This window comes from Poecile atricapillus, chromosome 16, assembly GCF_030490865.1.
Source record: "Poecile atricapillus isolate bPoeAtr1 chromosome 16, bPoeAtr1.hap1, whole genome shotgun sequence".
Classification (NCBI taxonomy): domain Eukaryota; kingdom Metazoa; phylum Chordata; class Aves; order Passeriformes; family Paridae; genus Poecile; species Poecile atricapillus.
Genome location: NC_081264.1, coordinates 1,632,397 through 1,650,308, shown reverse-complemented (window position 1 = coordinate 1,650,308; position 17,912 = coordinate 1,632,397). Strand labels below are relative to the sequence as shown.

Sequence of the window (17,912 nt, the reverse complement as noted above, 5' to 3'; positions counted from 1 at the left end):
ACCATCTGTGTTTTTGCTTCAGATACCTTCTCTTTTATTCACATGCTCCTCTCAATTTTAAATTAAAATTGAAAAAAAGCAGGGATGCACAGGGAGCAGGAACAGGTGGCTGTGGGGACATGGAGGGATGAATGAAGGGTCTCTCTGGGACCAGCAGGAGAGGGGCAGGCTCTGCTGCAGGCCAGGGAGTCTCCAGGTTAGCTGGGAACGAGTGTGGAGGGCTTGCCTGCAGTGACACCAGCCTGGGGGAGGGCTGTGTACATGGCTTTTTATTTCCTTTCTGTTTGATCCAGTTGCTTGGAGTTTTCCCTGTTTAATGTTACATATTCTAGGTTTATTGTGATGGAATTCGCCTTTGTTTGAGCTACCAGGGCTTTTGGTCTTCTTTAGGGAGCTCATTATGGAGAAAAATCTTAGGCAGCAGATGTCAAAGCTCTGGCTGACCCAGGAGCTTATTATACCTGGTTTAAAGAGAGTAAAAAAGTGGTCACAGCATGAGCTCTCCCTCCTCGTTTTGCAGGGGTTGCAGGGGTACTGGAATTGCCTCCCAGCACAGAGAATGATCCTGGCTCTTTGGGCATCCTGAGCCCTTTGTTCAGGGGCTCTGGCTCCTCTCTCCAGAGGGGACATCCTGGTTTCCTTCCAGTGGGAAGAGCTGAACAGAGCTCCTGGGAAACCTCACAGGGAACCCTTTAGCAAATAAATCCTGAGCAAACACCAACACCTAATTTTCCCTCTGTGGGTGGAACGTGAGAACAAGAGCGATGAAAGCTGAGAAACAAATGAATTTCATTCATCCAGCAGCATTATTTGCAGGGCTGTGGGGTTTTTGCACTCTGTCTCCCTGCCTGGTGCAGAATATCTGGGAATCACAAGCTGACCTGGTGAGGAGCATGCAGGAGGATGCCAGATCTGCACAGCCACTTCTGTGGTGCCATCTCCCTGACAATTAATGTACTTTTATTGTACATTATTGTACTATTATTGTATTATTATTGTATCATTACCTCTCAGGGTTTGGTAATTCCCAGCACCCTTTTTCACCCAGCAGGAAGGGCTGGGTGCTCAGCCAGGTTTGCTTTAGAGTGAGTTTGTTACTCAAGTGTTTTCTATCCCCTTCTACAATCAGGCTGCCCTTTGGATTATTTTCTCCCCTCTTAATCTACATTCAATAGACAACTTCAGGTTCCTCTGTCCTGGTATTTAGCAAAGATAAATGATTTTGGAAACGGAATTCTCCCAGTTCAGAATAAAATTATAAACACTTGAGATAAGATTAATAAAAGCCCCAAACTGCTGGGTGGATATTCCCATTCCTGTGTACAAGCCAGACAACATCCTCCTCCACCAGTTTCCTGGTTTGATAAATGCCTTGAGCTGATTTAAAAATGTGTAGGTTATTTTTAACCATGGTAGCAGAGCCATCTGTATTGTATCTGATGAAGTTCTGTGATAGAGCAAATTGATTTATTCTATCTCCTTACAAGTTATACTAAGCTTTATGTTATAAATAAGTTGGTTTGAAGTACATGATGTCATTGAGCTTGAAAGTCTCTAGATAAATTTGTACTTAAAGGGTTTGTGCTTTCTGGATGAATTTAAATTGGTGCTGATGGTTAAATCTCTTTTTTCTCTCTGTCTTGTGGACTGCAGACTCTCTGGGGTCGTGACTGTCTCTATAGCTGTGTTTGTATGAAATACACGGGGGCCCAGACCAAGGCTGCTGCTCTTATACATTACAGAGATAAAAATAAGAGCAATCAAAAAGAGCAGAGCCGTGCATTGGATGGCAGGATTTTCAGGAGCACTGCAAGGAGCTGGGTGCCCAAATCCTGCCCTTTGTTGGGATAAAATACAGGGAATTAATGAGGAGCTCGTTTCACTTGAAGCAGGAGCAGTCCTGGCAGTAGCAGGGATGAGCCTCATGCCGTGGCCAGTCTGAAGCGAGGAGGATTTGAGATTTGTGCTTCAGCTTCAGGAGCTGAGCAGGGCCAGACCCTGCACCTCTTCCCTTTGCCTTGCTCCGAGGGCACTGGGCCTGGTGAGAATCCATGGGAAAAGGGCTTGGAGCTGTGAGAATGGGGAATGAACCAAATCCTGGGAAGAACACACTAAATCCCATCTTAGTTGTCTGCTTACAGACCAGCAAAAATAAGGCAGAACTTGTGAAGGAGACAGACTGAAATCGCTGTCCCTGTGTTTAAGGGCAGCTTTGGAGAGATCAGTATTGAAAATGAGATGATGCCTGATGAGAGCCATGTACGGTGCAGATTTCAGTGTAATTAAAAAGAAAATGAGCAATGCTTTAATTGAGATCTGAAGATGAAAAGTTAAAAGCTCAGTATCCTCTATCCCTTACTGTCAGCTAGGAATTTACGTTGCATATGTGTAACAAGCCGCTGCATTTTAAAAATGGAACCATAAAAAAGTTGCTGTAATTTAAAAGCAGCCAATTTACCAGGAGTACAGTTTGCAGCTCTGTCACTTGCTAATCAGTCTGTTAAACATAATAGCCATTCTTGTCTGGAGGCAGTTAATCATGTTGTGAATGCACTTATCAGCACATATTAGAAATACAATACAAGACTTTCCAGCAGAGGAATGGATGCAATTACTGCAATCAGTATACATTTAGCTACGCTCTTATGTTTTTCTTTCCATTCCTTTTTTATTTTTCTCTCTTTTTTTTTTTTTTTTAAATAGTCCAACAGTGACAGATTTTCCTCTTAGAAAAACATAAAGGAGACACTTGAAAGTGTTGTTAAACTCCACAGACGTGCTCAAAGGTGACCTGTCCCACTCCATGAGAGATGGCTGCTGGCTGCTGAACCTTCCCTGGGCCCAGCAGTGCTGGAAGCTGCTGCCTTTGAGCCTTGTGGTGATGGTTTCCATGGCCTTTGAGCATCTCCCCTGCTGGGCTGGGAACGTGGCTGTGGTGGCATTCATGAGGTGTTGGGGAGCTGAAGTTGCTGCATTTGAATCAGACTAAAGGAGCTCAGCATATGGATAAACTCTCTTTTTTAAATTTTTTTCTTTATTTTTGTTTTTTTTTTTTTTTTCTGTGCTTCTCTACATCTAAATCGGTGGAGATGAGGGATCTCAAAGTTTTTGAAAGGCGATATTGAAAAAGCATGAAAGCTAATTGCTTCCAGCATGACTACCCAGCAGCCACGGGTGTAAATACAGCTGGCCAAAGAATGCCAGGCCTCGACAAAATCTAAGGATTTCAGCTCAACAATTTTCCAGGGCTGAGCATATTCTTGTATGGGGAGGAAGGGAGCTGGGAGGGGGGCGGGAGAAGGGAAGAGATTATGAAATCCTGGAGAGATTGAGAAAAGAGAGGAATAGAAGGAAAATGATTTTGTACATTCTGCTTTGCATTAACCCATGATGTTGGGGATATTTGATGTAGTTTAGCGTGATTTGCAGCGCTTACAGGAGCCTGCCTTCTTTTTCTAGGAATCCTTTTATCCTTCTCTTTGTTCTTTGTGACAGCTGGTGTTTTTGCTTGGGTGAAATTTTTCATAGTAGCGAGGAAAATGAAAAAGCAAAACCAAGACTGTTCCAGGGGTAACAAGGGAGCCAATGGAACACCACATCCACCACAGCAGGGATTTTGTCACTGCTGAGTTTGGGTCATTTTTGCCATTTTGGGTCATTGCTCAGGCTCCCTGAGAAGAGGTGGGATGGAAATGTCCTCGGTGTGACTTGGACACACAGCCCACTCCATCTCAGCTTGTTAAAGGCTTCACTGCTGAGGAAATCCCTTGAAATCAAATTTTGGGATTGCATTTTGGGATAAACACTGGGTGGGACAGGCTGGGTGGAACACCACCTCTCCCCTTCCCTTCCAAATTATTCATTTTCAGAGGCTGAATGAATGAACCTCACTTTTCCTCACTTGTGCCTGCACTCATTTGCTCAGGGTATGACCTTGGCTTTCAGCAGTGTCCCAGCAGCTCCCCTTGAGCTGTCCCTGTGCTGGGAAATCTTTGTCTTCCAGCGTGCCAAGCTCCTGGCTGCCCCTTGGAAAGGTGACCTGGAGACGTCCAGGGGTGACTGTGGGGCTGACCTCACCTTCCTGCCATTAAACAATAATTGTGGAATGATTTTTAAAAGGAGAAATATTAAATCCACCCCTCTGCATTTTGTTATTTGGAGTTACCTTTGCATGACTAGGAAAATTTGGATTCATTTTTGGATAAAAATAGTGTGACTTAGATTGGAACTCTTTGTTTACCTCTTGCTTTTAGTTCTGGTGTGAAGAGCAGGATTTTAAGCTCAACTAGCAAAGGGTGGAGGTACAGAGACTAAATGCAGATGGCTCTTTCTGTTCATACACGGGATGCAGACCCTGAGCCACCCTGTGTTTGCTCAGCTGGATAAATTAATCTTGTTTATTAATTAAAACATGGGAAACTGATGTTTCTGTGCCAGTTTCACTTTCATGTTTTTACTGTCTGTTTGGTGGGTACCAACAGCGAGAGAAAGAGCTTAATTCTTCTGTAAAACATAATTCTCAGCCTTTAAAATAAAACAATTTTGTGCCTGGCAGGGGAGTGGGGAGGGAGGGAGGGAGGAGGTCCCGTTTGTGGTGATGTTAATGGGCTGCCCTGCTCCCTGCCCTCACTTTGAGCATCTTGCCATGGACATTTATTTCTTAGCACAAGTGTGAATTAGCCACAGGACACCCTGCACATTCCCCTCCATCTAAGAGTACATTGGATTCCAAGAAAGCCAAGTCTAGTTCATTAGGTGCTTAAACTTGTAAAGAATGTAGGAGGAATAAAATAATTCTTGCTATGCCCCTATTTTGATTTTCTTCTTTAATTATTTCATGCAGGTGGCATCACAGCAGCTTCTACAGCAGACATGAGTTCTGTGCAGCCTTAGCAAGCTGTGGACTGGTTTTTCATTTCCCATTGTTTTTGCTGTTTGGCATTGTGCTGTTTAGTCATTTACACAGTGTGCCCATTGAGCAAAGGATGAAGTTCAAAAGTGTTGAAGGAGACTCTGAACACTGAGGAGGAGATTCCCATTTGTCTGTTTGGTGTATCCTGCACACTTCAGGTGTGCTCCTGGCACAGGCTGCAGCTTGGCTCCCTTTGCTTTTCATTCAGGATTTCAGTGCCTGGGGAATTTGCATCTCTAGATCCCCTCTGGTTGATTTTTCTCCCCAAGGAGATTCAGCTGTCAGCTTCAGTTGTAATTCTGACACCAAAACAGCAACTGGATCACAAGGAACTTCCTCCTAGCTCGAGTAGGCTTTTTCTTTTCTCATGGGATTGATGCAGAAGGAGAAGTCTGATCACCTCATGCTAATAGTGAAAATAGTGAAATTAAAATATTGAAGTGCTTAGAATGTCAAGGAATCTTGCTGGAGATGTGATCTGAGGTGTGTTAGGGTGTCTCCAGGTCACTTCCCCCATCTCATCTCTGCCTGGGAAGGTGAGGAAGCTGTGGGGTTACTGATAAATACAAAACTCCAGAGCCTCACGTGCCCTGCACGTGCAGGAGCTGCCGTGTGGAATCACTCCTCCTGAGGCTCACCATCAATCTGGAGGAGGCACAGGGAAATCAAACTGTTGCCTCCCATTCCACAGCTGACTGGGGAAGAGGAAGGCTCTGAATGAAGCATCTCCAGCTGTGCTGAGCTGGTTCCTGGTGTGGGGATGGGGAGGAGCTGGGTTAAGTGTGAACTTTCTTTTTTGGCTTCATTACCTGCAGGAAACTCAGGTGTTTGCCTGTGTGGTGGCAATATGGACAGCCCAGTGTCACCAGGGATTTCCAGGGAATATTTCCCATCTCATGGAGCCTCTGGATGCTCCTGTTCCTCCCCTGAGGTGAAATGTTTGCTGCATTGTTTACACAAAGCTTGGCTGAAGTTCCCTTGGGCCATCCAGGCTCCCTGAGCTGCACTCTGGCTCTTTTAGAGACCTTTGGAGAGTCTGCAGAGAGCTTTGTATGTGAGTTCCTGCACTGCAAAGAGCTTCTTGTGCCACTGAATTGATTATTTTCGGTCATTGGTTATTTAAAAAATCATCTTTGCTTTATAATATATTTTAGCTGCTCTCACAGCAACGTTGAAAATAGACCATGTGATTATGGCATGTAAAAATGTAAGAATTTCTCAATAGTTAAAGAAAAATTACAAGCACCATTTGGGCTGTTGATATTTATTAACTGGATAGGTTTCAGCATAAGTCTTTCATCATAAAATCATTCTTATTTTTTAAACAACAATAGCTCCCTCTATATTTGCATCCAACATCAGCTAAAGCCTGGCCTTGGATGTGTTTGTTATGTTTCCCAACAAGACTCTTCCTCCTGACAGAGAATCTTTATTTTAAGAAATACACAACACAGCAATAAAGAAGTTCTAAATAGTAGTCAGAAAAATATTCCAGTGCAATCAAAATGCTTTTTTAAGCCCCAAAAGATTGCATGCTGTTCCAAAAGGGGAGAGTAATGACAAAGGTACAAATGTTACCAATAGAACTCACCAGTTACCCCCGTCCCAAGTTCAGTCCTAAAAGTTGTTTTGTTAAAGGTTGACTTAAAGAGTATCTAAGGACTCTTTTACCAGAAGCATTTCTGTGCACTGTCACAAGGGTGCAAGCAAATAAAAATAATTGAAGCAATTGTCTCAGTTGTCTCCAGGGTTGTCATGATGATGTTGATAAAATCAAATAAAGTGGAAGTTATTGCACATTGTTAGTGAGCAGCACAGTTGTGAATTGGCAGTGGAGAAGCTGAAGAGCTTAAAAGGTTTGCTCATTATCTAGATTTATTGTTTTCAGTTGTGGGAAAATGTTGGCTAAGCAAAATAACATCATAATACCTGGTCTTGATGGCGTGTTTGGAACAAAAATATTTTCTCGTTGTTTTTATGGCTTTTACTGGATTATTAAAACATGCTGTGTCAATCCATACATTCTTAGTGGATTTGGCAGCTTGGGTTCATCCTCTGTAGCCATTTTCTTTGACTCTACATCTGTGAAGAGCATGAATTTTTATGGCAGTGAAAGAAAACCGAGATCAGGCACCAAAAAATGTTTGGGAGAATATGGACAGCAAAGCAAGGTCTCTGTTAGACAGCAGCTTTGTGTCCTTACAGCCTCATCTGAATCCTTCATGCTGGGAGCAGAGGGTTTGGGTGTTGACATCCTTCAGTTGGTGTGTGGTGCTCCACCCTGGAGAGGAGGGCTGGGGATGTTGGAGCTGTGGGAAGCCCCAGGCTCCTGTTCTGAGGTTCCCTGGGCAGGAAGGCAGAGCTCAGCATGAAAATCTTCATCACTCAGAAGCTGCACGCTGCCCCTGCCAGGCATCTGCTTTCATTTCCTTCATCTCAGGCTGCTAGGATCTTCATTTCCTCAGGGGGAGGAGGTCAGGACCTTTAGTCTGGATCTTTTCCCTGACAGGTCCTGGCCATCTGCTGCATCATTTGACTTCTGCAGGAAATTAGGATCTTGAGCATTTCCAATCAGTTTTTGAAAAGCCTCCACTTGTGTTTGCTCTTCAGTAAACCATCATTACAAAATTAATCCTCTTGGGATCAAAGGAGTGAGACCTTTTTTACTGAGGTATTTTATAAACTAATGTACCTTGGTAATGTAAGGTCACTGAATTCTTATAGAATTTGGTTACAATTTGCTGTAATTGTCCATTATCAACCTGGAAAAGACTCTCAAGCAGCACGATACGCCACATTTATTATTTTCCAATACCTCACATCTGCTCTGTTTTTGAGGGTATTGTTTACACTGCTGTGGGCCTCATAACCAAATTGCTGTTTACTGAAAACATTATTTTATGAGTGAATGGAACTCGTGATTTCCTGTAATAGCCAAGTGCAGTGATAGAAGGGTCTGACTTTTATCAACTCAATTGTTGCTGACCCATGAGTGGGAGCCAGCAGAGCCTGGGGGTGGCTCTGAAATGTCACCCTGCACCTCTCAAACACACAGGGCAGCCCCTTCAGCTTGGTGAGCAATGCACATCTTCCTCAACACTCAATCATTTTGTTTATTTAAGGTAAATACAAAGCAGTTGTGCTATTGCTGCCATGGTGCCAGGCACTGAGTATCATTCCATGAATTCAATAATTCCATGCTGGGCTCAGACAAATTCAGTTTGTTGTTGTTTCAGTGTCGGGTGATTTCGTGGTGCTGGTTAAAGCCTCTCCCATCAGAGCTGTGCTGGACCCTCACAGTGATTTTTATTTTGTAAAAATGAACTGCAGCTCCTTGTAGCCACCTACTACATGGATGTGTCTGTTGGGGCTTAGCAACACTTTCCTGCCCTGCTAACTCCCTTATTCTGGAGCTGGTTGGAGCTGAGGTTGCATTTCTTTGGGATGGATTTGCCATTCTGAGCTCAAAGTCAGCTCCAGGCTGGGATCACAGCTCCCACCTGCTGGGTGTGGGATGAGGGCTGGGCTGTGCCAAAGCCTGGCTGGGCTGTTTGGGACCCAGTGGAAATATCAGACAGATACGAGGCCAGACAATGGGAGATTGTGCAGAAATCTCAAGGATTTGGGCATTCTTCCAGCCCCAGCACAGGCAGGACTGTGAAGGTACGCAGATAGGATTATAAATCACCATTTGAAGAAGAGGACCTACTTACAGGAGTTTGTGAGAGGAAATAAATCCAAAAAGACCCATGGGGTTCTTTTTTTCCTCCTCTCACCAGAGAGAAAAATGTGTAATGAATGTCTCATGTCTGAAACACTGGGCTGGATTCATCAAAGGGAGTTAGTAATTACCAAATTGAGAGAATCATGAAGCGCTTTTCTAAATTTGAAAGGCTCATCAAGAATAGATCAGGAGCAGGCAAAATTAATAGTTATGAACTCATTTCCATAGAAATGGACTTATTAGCAAGCATGCCAGCTGCCTAAAATTATAAGGTCTTTTCCTTGTGCTTGCAGGAAATAATCTTTTTTTATAAAAGTAATTTTGACTTTTTATTTTTTTATTGCTTCTCTAAACTAGAGTTTGGCAAAATCCTAAACCAGGAAAAAAACTTCACTGGACAATAGAAATATTTAACTAAAAAGAGTGGAAAGATACAGAAGGGAGAAGTGATTTATAGTCCCTGGATTCCATCAGACTCTCCCCAAGAGTTCAAACTTATTTAAGAGAAAAATGAAATGAGTCTCCAGGAAAAGCTGAAAAATCTTGCTAGGATGAAGTTTGGTTTAGAGGGATTTAATGGCTGATAACAGCATGAGTTACAGTCCTTGTCTTCTCTGCTCGTGGATTTTGCCACTGCTGGCATTTTGTCTTCACCAAGAAGCTGCAGATGGACAGTGGCTACCAAGAGCGAGGTTCTGATCCAAATCACACCAAGAGCTGAAGGTTTTAAAAGCAGGAACAAGTGCTTTTAGAAAGGGTTATAGTGATAATGCTGCACAGGCAGGAGAGAAATTGAAATGCAGGTGTTGGGATGGGAATTTATCAGCTAATGGAGCTGACATAAGTAAATGCTGACATTTGAGGTCTTGATTATGGTTTAATTTATCTCTGGTTTTACTTTAGCAACCTCCATCAATTTCAGCAGAAAAAGGCAGTGGTCTCCCACATGGTATTACAGAGGAGTGTTAATAAATTGCAAGAATTATGAATGTAATACCAGCCTTTCTACCAGGAAACCTCTGTAGGATAAGAGATGCAGCAGGCAGGAGGTGAGCACTAGTCTGAACATGAAAGAAATCCACTTTTCAGGTTTTATCATGAGTTTGTTAGAGTTGTAACCTGGGAAGAAGCTCAGAACAAAGAGGGTGGATTCATCCGTGGGGTACTCGGTGTCCCAGATACCACAGCACCTGGCATTGCTCCCAGGCTCAGTCTCTGAAGAGGACAAAAGAAGACCATGATTTTATATTAAATTCATTCACCTGCTGGGGAATAAGAGCACAGAAAGCTGAATCCTGGTTTGCTAAAGCTGTGCACTCAGGGGGGGCTTTGGAGGTGAAAGATGGTTCAAGGCCATCTCTTTCAGCAGAGCCCAAGAGAGAAGTGGAGCTTTCTTTAATCAATATTAATGTGTCATAATACTTAATTGGCTATTGAGACAGAGCAGAAAACCTTTGACAAACCAAATTTGGTGTTGTTTTTCCAAGTGGTGATAAGGATTCTCTTTGGAAGCAGGATGGAGACCTGGGAGAGCAGCTTCATTTTAATTCCCCTGTTAATGTCGCTGCATCTGAGGGAGCTTTATGTATAAAATATTAACCCACTATTGTGCTTTCTTTCTGGATAGGTAAAAAGAAAAACAGGAAAGCAATAATTGAACTCTGAACTCAAAGAAGTGCCAGTCACTGGGACCATGGAATGGATTTATCACTGCAGACTAACCTGACCTATTATTTAATTGGTGTCTCTGTACCCAAATCCTCCACTGGTGGATTTGTTCTCAATTTGAAACCACTCCTGGCTGTCTTTGTGAGTAACAACTATTGGCCTGAACAGAATGAAGTGAAATTGCAGACCTAAAAATACCTTGATAGGCCAAATATCTAAATCCATAGTTAGTGTAAAGCTCATATCTAAATTTTAGTTCTGTGTTGTGAGCAAATTAATTTTATGCAATTTAGATAGAACAAACAGCTGGAGGTGATACACAGAAAACTATGAAGCTGAGTTTATGTTTTTAACAGAAATGGTTTAATTACATCCCTATTATTATGTAATAAAATTTATCTTAAAAGGTTTTTGCTGGTTGTCTGGTTGGCCACACAAAAAATGCCTTAATAGCTTCTAGTTTTGCCTGGAGGTGGATATCATCTTCTGTCAGCATGGAAAATATTTATCCTCCAGGCATTGAAGCATATGTTTAGGTTGTTTGTTGTCAGAAAGAAAACACAAAAATCAATAATTCCTGCTCAGATTTTTTTTTTTTTCCCCTTTACAATTCTCCTTCAAAACCATATGGCAAACCCAGATTCTGCCTCTGTGCATTTGGGAAGATGTGAAGGATGTTTTAAGTCCCTGTTGTCTGCAGCAGCAGCTGAAACTTCCTGTGAGCACAGCTCTTGGAACAGCTCCTTTGGGGAAGGACACACAGATAATGAATGTACCATTGGGCTGATGTACAGCAAATTCAGATGTTACCCCAAAATTTAATGAGTATCGATAAAATCAGGTGTTTCTCCAAGAGAAGAAGAGCTGGATCTGCAGTCAGAGCCTTTCCATCCCCTCTCTGTGCCTGTGACCTCCATCAGGTCTCCACACTGCAGGGTCTGTCTGTATTCTTTGTAAATATTTGTGTGTAAACTTTGTGTGATTTGTAAAACAAGTCAGTTTTTGGGGAAGTTTGGATGAGCAAAGGTCTGTTTTCTAAACTGATCCTTGCTGTGGATACGCCAAGTGCACTTGGTTAAATCTTGGTGTCTGTTTGCTTCACTTAACACAAAAACAAGATTTGTTTTTCTAACCTGAGGATTAATTATTAATATTTGCATAGCTTTGGACCTGAGGAAAGGGATAAGAGCTGTTGTTGAGAAAGGAAGCAGAAGTAATTCTTAAATTCAGTTCTCAATGCTGTGCATTTATATCCATTTCTTTACTTTTAAACTTTTATTTCCAGATGAGAAATATATGATTGCCATATAATTACAAGTCTGCACCACTGACGAGGAGAATGTTGTCATGAATTGAAAATAGGGATAATCTACCCCTCATTTATTGTCATGTATAATTTCTGCAAATCCATTTTTTCACTGAGATAAAGACCAGTTTGGGTTTGAAAGACTTTTTTTTCCCTCCACAAGAGCTCATTTCTGGTAGAACATGAGGAATGGCCAAGTATTCTGTTGTTTTGCAGCATCAAAATTATAATAATGGTATATTAAATAATTTAGCGACATCTGTGCAATGCTTTTCCAAGGGTTTGTGGCTTATTCTGTAAGTTCATTGTGATTATGGAGAATGAATGCCTGAGTTTAATGGGAAAAATGCCTCCATTTCAGGAAACTAAAAGATACAGTTTCATCTTACTTAGAAAGTTCTGCAGTTGCCCATGTGCAGTTTTATTTAGGTTTCTCTCAGAGTCTCAACTCTGCACGTTGAATTTAATCTACTGGTGAGGAGGGAAGAGAAATGAAAATCCATTTTGTTACCAACATCCCAGTGATGTTGTGGGGAATTCTGCCTTGTTTTCCAGAGCAAACATGACCTCCTACGAGATCCTGCAGATGGATTTTGAGATCGACAATGCCAGCAGCCTGGCAGGGGCCCAGCAGATCACCTGGCAGGTGGAATATCCACGGGACGACTCCGTCAGCGAGCTCGTGGTGTCCGAGATCTTCGTCAGCCAAACCATGTTCGTGGGAATTGTTCCTCTTGCCATGGTAAGAACCTGCTGTTCCTTTTTCCTGAATGTTTTTGTGGGAATTGTTCCCCTTTCCATGGTAAGAACCTGCTGCTGGTTCCTTTTCCTGGATGTTTTTGTGGGAATCATTCCCCTTGCCATGGTAAGAACCTGCTGCTCATCCCTTTTCCTGAATGTGGGAATTGTTCCCCTTGCCATGGTAAGAACCTGCTGCTCCTCCCTTTTCCAGAATGATTTTGTGGGAATTGTTCCCCTTGCCATGGTAAGAACCTGCTGCTCCCTTTTCCTGGATGATTTTGTGGGAATCATTCCCCTTGCCATGGTAAGAACCTGCTGCTGCTCCTTTTTCCTGAGGTTTTTGTAGGAATCATTCCCCTTGCCATGGTAAGAACCTGCTGCTGCTCCCTTTTCCTGAATGTGAGAATTGTTCCCCTTGCCATGGTAAGAACCTGCTGCTGGTTCCTTTTCCTGGATGTTTTTGTGGGAATCATTCCCCTTGCCATGGTAAGAACCTGCTGCTCCTCCCTTTTCCTGAATGATTTTGTAGGAATTGTTCCCCTTGCCATGGTAAGAACCTGCTGCTCCTTTTTCCTGAGGTTTTTGTAAGAATCATTCCCCTTGCCATGGTAAGAACCTGCTGCTGCTCCCTTTTCCTGAGGTTTTTGTAGGAATTGTTCCCCTTGCCATGGTAAGAACCTGCTGCTGCTCCCTTTTCCTGAATGTGGGAATTGTTCCCCTTGCCATGGTAAAAACCTGCTGCTCCTCCCTTTTCCTGGATGATTTTGTAGGAATCATTCCCCTTGCCATGGTAAGAACCTGCTGCTGCTCCTTTTTCCTGAGGTTTTTGTGGGAATCATTCCCCTTGCCATGGTAAGAACCTGCTGCTGGTTCCTTTTCCTGAATGATTTTGTAGGAATCATTCCCCTTGCCATGGTAAGAACTGCTCCTCCCTTTTCCTGGATGTTTCTGTTGATGCTCGTTAGTATTCCAGGGAATGGGAGCCTTTTTATTATGAGCTGCTTCCTATGCACCTGCTGCAAGTGATTTAAATGCAAAAAAATACATTTCAATAATATTTTATTTACCTGATGTGCCTTAATGGCTCCTTGGAAACCATTAGGGTCTTTTGTGAAAATCCTTTCCCGTTTGTGGGTTATTGGCCTGGTTCATGGAAATTGCTCCTCTGGAGCTGTTGTCTTGTGCTGTGAGAATGGGACTGCCACAGCTCTGAGGGTAAATGTTGCCATTAGTGGGGACATTGAAATAAATTAACATTGCATGTGTGGGAAAGTTCATTGCTAAACCAAACAACTGGACTGTTTGCTGCTCATTTTCCCCAAAAGAGCCAAATAGTCCAGTGAGCTGCAAAGTATCAGTTTAATAAAAGGCTTGGTTTGAGTTACACAGAAAGGATAAAATACTTCCTGAAGATGGAGGTGTCCTGCAGGTTTAAGGTGGATGTGTGCAGAAAGCTTGAAGCTGATGATTTATTTAAGAAATGCAAATATCTCCTGGTAAAATCAGAGGCACCTTTTCTAGAAGGGACCTTTGACCTGTGTTTGGGCCTGGTGGGCTTTTTAGTCCCAGAGCTTTACACATGAACAAGGATTTCAGTGGGGAAATTCAGGTGTAAAACCAGAGAAACAGCCAGAGAGTCTGGATGTTCCAGCACTTCCCTCAGAAACACCCACCCTTTTCTTGCTTGCTTCCTCATGAACATGTGCCCTTCCTGTCTGAGTCGATGTGTGCTGATTTTCTTTCTATTACAATATATAAACAGCAAAATATTGGTGTTTTCCTCTGCATGACCACTGGCATGACCAGAAGCAAGGAAAGATGCTTGTAATGGAAACCAGGCCCCCAAATAATTTTAATTTCCATTTCCCACTGCCAAAGGCTACACTTGGCAGCCCAGTGATAGGGAAGAAATTACAGAAAAGTCAATAGAGAATTTTCTTCTATTCCCATTTTTTTTTCTTTTTTGAAGAATGTAGGAGATGAAAGAAAAGTGGAGAAATTAGCTGGAAAATCCTTCAAATTAAAATGAACTTTAATTCTCAAATAATTCATTTCAATTTTAATGATCCTCCTATAATAAATCTCAGTTGTATTTATGGACATATTCAGTGAATTCCACATATGTAAATAAATAAAACTTTTGCAATAATGAGAGAAACTAAAACAAAATTTCATTTTGAAGGAGAACCTGCTTTCTGCACCACCTCACAGTTCTCCCCAGCTCCTTGAGCTCCCAGGAATTGAAACATCCAGTCTCAGCAATTTTCTGTGACTTGAAACACATAAAATACATGAAATCCATCGTCCTGTAGCTGCCAAAGTATTTTCTGCTAAAAAAGGGTTTGAACGGGCCTGCTTGCACAGGGGAAATAAATAAATGCTAATTCCTAAAACTCCGTGCAAATTAACAAATGAGCTTTTCCTTAAGTACTCTATTATTATTTAGTATTTATGTAGTGTTTTATATTTTCAGAACTCTTTGCAGACATTAATTAATCAGACCTGAATAAACTAAGCTTGATGAGACTAGAAAATTAAATGAAGTCACACTTACTTAGTTTTTCCTGTTTCTGCATGACTTCTAAGTCCCCTTTTATATTCTTAAAGGTACTTTCCAAAACACTTAAGCTTACAATGCTCTTACTTATTATCTCTAAAAACTATTTTGGTTAGAAAAGAGGTAGAATTTATACCTTTAGGAACAAGTGGCAGCAGGGATGAGTGGCTTTGAAGGCTGTAAATGCTGTTTTGTCACCTAAACTCTTGTTTTGTTTAGGCTGAATTAATTCAGGTAAAAAAGCAGGTTTGGGAGGATTCCTTAGAAGCTGGAATATTTAACTCCTGGAGGTTTCTTTGGAGGAGAGTGGAAGGAATATTTAGTTTTATCTGAGTTTTTTGTCATTACCTCTTGAGATCAAAAGTTGTTGAGAGATTTTATCTCTAGAAATGGCTCTGGGAGCTGCTGAGGAGGTTTGGAGATCCCCACACAATAACAGACCAAGCTGAGGAAAGCACAGCCAGAGCTCTTCTTGCTTCCTCTGTTTGTTCTGCTACTGAATATCAGGGGGAAAATCTGATTTTCTTCTTCTGCTGTTACCATTGCTGACTTTAAACACAGCAGGTGATTATTTTAAAATAAGGCTTGTGACACTGAAATAGGATGGGAGTTGTGAGTCTGGTTGATGTCTGATGCAGCAGAAGGTGTGTTTTAGGCATCCAGAAGGTCCAGCAGAACATTCTAAAGTTGGATCTGAGCTAGACAGCTTGATTTGTCTTAATATAAAAATGTGATATAATAATCTTGCAAAGTGGAAGTGGATGTCCTGCTAATTACAGAAACTGATAGCACAGATAAATCTGTTCTGTCCAGTGATGATATAATTGTGTAATTCTCAGTTACTGCTCTTGATCTAGGCAGGCATCATCTGCAATTTCCATAGTTGTGGAGAGTTGCTGGTAGCAAGGTCATCAGTGGAGTCTGACACTCCTGGGATGCAAAAAACAAACACTTCCCCAGCTTTGAGTCTGTCATCCAGGTTTCTGTCACAAACAACTGTGATTTGATTAATCTGTTATCTAACCAACACTTGGCAAAAATATAAAGAAAAAGAGAAAAAAATTAAAATCCAGGTTTTTTACAGAGTTTCCAGGCAACCAGGAACTTAGTTAAAGTAAAGAACAAGACATTGAAGAGATTTATTTTAACTGGTTTTTGTAAGAAGGCTCCAGCTGAGGCTGAAGGCTTGAGGAACAATAGATTTAATCATAGAAAAATACCTGGTGGTGTGTTTTTATCTGGGAAAACGATGGCTTGGTCTGTGACTGGCAGTGCTGCTCTTTTAGATGTCCATGCTGCAAATCCTCTCTGGTGTAGGAATGGAATTGTGAGTCCCAGACTGTCATTATTCCAAAGCTTTTTCCAAATGTAACAATCAATATTTCCCCAGGTCTCTGTGCCCCTCAGCCCCAAACATTTCTCTATTTCCTACAAGTATTTGAACTGTGTCTTCAGGAATTTTGTTTCCTCCCCCTAAACTGGGAGCTGTTGGTCGAGTAATGGTTTCCTGATGTTGTGAATCACTTAAATAGGAGGTTGGATAAAGAACACCCAGAAAAATTGTCCTTAAATGTGCCCATTTCTGTAACTCAGGCTGAACTGGGATTGCTGAGAGCAACACTTGGCTGATTTGTTCAAGAAAAAAAACTTGAAAGAATTTATTTTTCCTACAGAAATCATGGTTTGCTAATGGAATTTATATTCAGACACCAATTAAAGGAGCACACTCAGCCCAAGGTGGAAGCTGAGCCAGACTTAGAAAGCAGCTTACCTGCACCTTAAACTAAAGGGGAAAATGACAGGCTGTACCAGCTTTTCCTTTGCTTGCTCTGGTGCTGGGCATAAAAACCAAACCCACTTAATTCTGGAATATAAAAACCAGGATAGGATCAGTCATTTCCAGCAAACCCAGATGATTTACATATTTTTCAGAAGTTGGTTAAATTCATTTATGTGCAAAATCGTCCCCTATGTGTTTATTCATTGCACTTAATGCATATTTCTTACTTGAAGTCATTCTGACCTTTGGCTTTGCAGTTCCTTTTTAACAGTGCCTTTCTGTTGTACTTTGCATGCAAAGGAACCTGCCCAGAATGGGATTTTGTCCTTCCCAACATTCACCATTTCACAGAAAAAAATATTTAAATGCAAATTCAATCTAGAGTAGATCTTCATCCCAGAAATATTATAGGGATTATCAACATTGTTTTTAAATAAAACTGGAATCTGTGGCTCCCAGATCACAGATTTTGGTGTGAATTTTAACACTGATTAATGGCAGTGGGATTGAAGCCTCGAGCTTTCCTAAAATCCCACACTGGAAGGATTGATTTTATACTCAGAGCAAATTAACTACTGTGGAGAGAGTACAGAATAGGAAAAAAAAGATTCTTCTTTTGTATTACTTTATTTCCCATGCCCATAGCGAGTGTTTTATGTCCCTGTAGCAGAGATAGGATCTCGTGCAATTATTACCATCTCCAAATTAATTGTCATAGAGAATGAAATGGTTTTGTTTTGTCAGGCTGCTCTGAAAACCACAGGGTGAATTTTATGGAGAAAGATGAAATTTGAAGAGATTTCTTGAAACACATCAACCAAAACACAAAGCACTGAAGGTTTTATTGAGTTTGATCAGGGGAAGGCTTTGACTGAAGCACTCTGGGAGCAGATGTGAGGAATGCCCACATGGGCTTTGGGGGATTTCAGTTTGCATTGTTATCACACACCCTGAAATGTTGTTTTAGTGATCAAAGCTGATTAACAGCAGCTCAACTCATTTCTTTGTAGAACTGAGGTGTCTGATTCAACTTGATTAAATGACAGAGAATGGTTTGGGTTGGAAGGGACCCTAAAGCCCCCCCAGTGCCACCCCAGCCATGGCAGGGACACCTTCCCCTGTCCCAGGAGCTCCCAATGTCCAGCCTGGCCTTGGGATCCAGGGACAGCCCCAGCTGCTCTGGGAATTCCATCCCAGCCTCTCCCCACCCTGCCAGGGAACAAT

At 41.9% G+C, this 17,912-nt stretch overlaps 1 protein-coding gene across 1 annotated transcript in view; it reads left to right on the top strand.

Moving 5' to 3' along the window:
• TMEM132B (transmembrane protein 132B) overlaps positions 1-17,912 on the top strand; it is a 213,454-nt gene that overhangs the window by 137,057 nt on the left and 58,485 nt on the right. Inside the window, exon 4 of the mRNA XM_058851528.1 lies at positions 12,166-12,352. Coding sequence (XP_058707511.1) covers positions 12,166-12,352 — 187 coding nt within the window. The remainder of the gene's footprint in view (positions 1-12,165; positions 12,353-17,912) is intronic.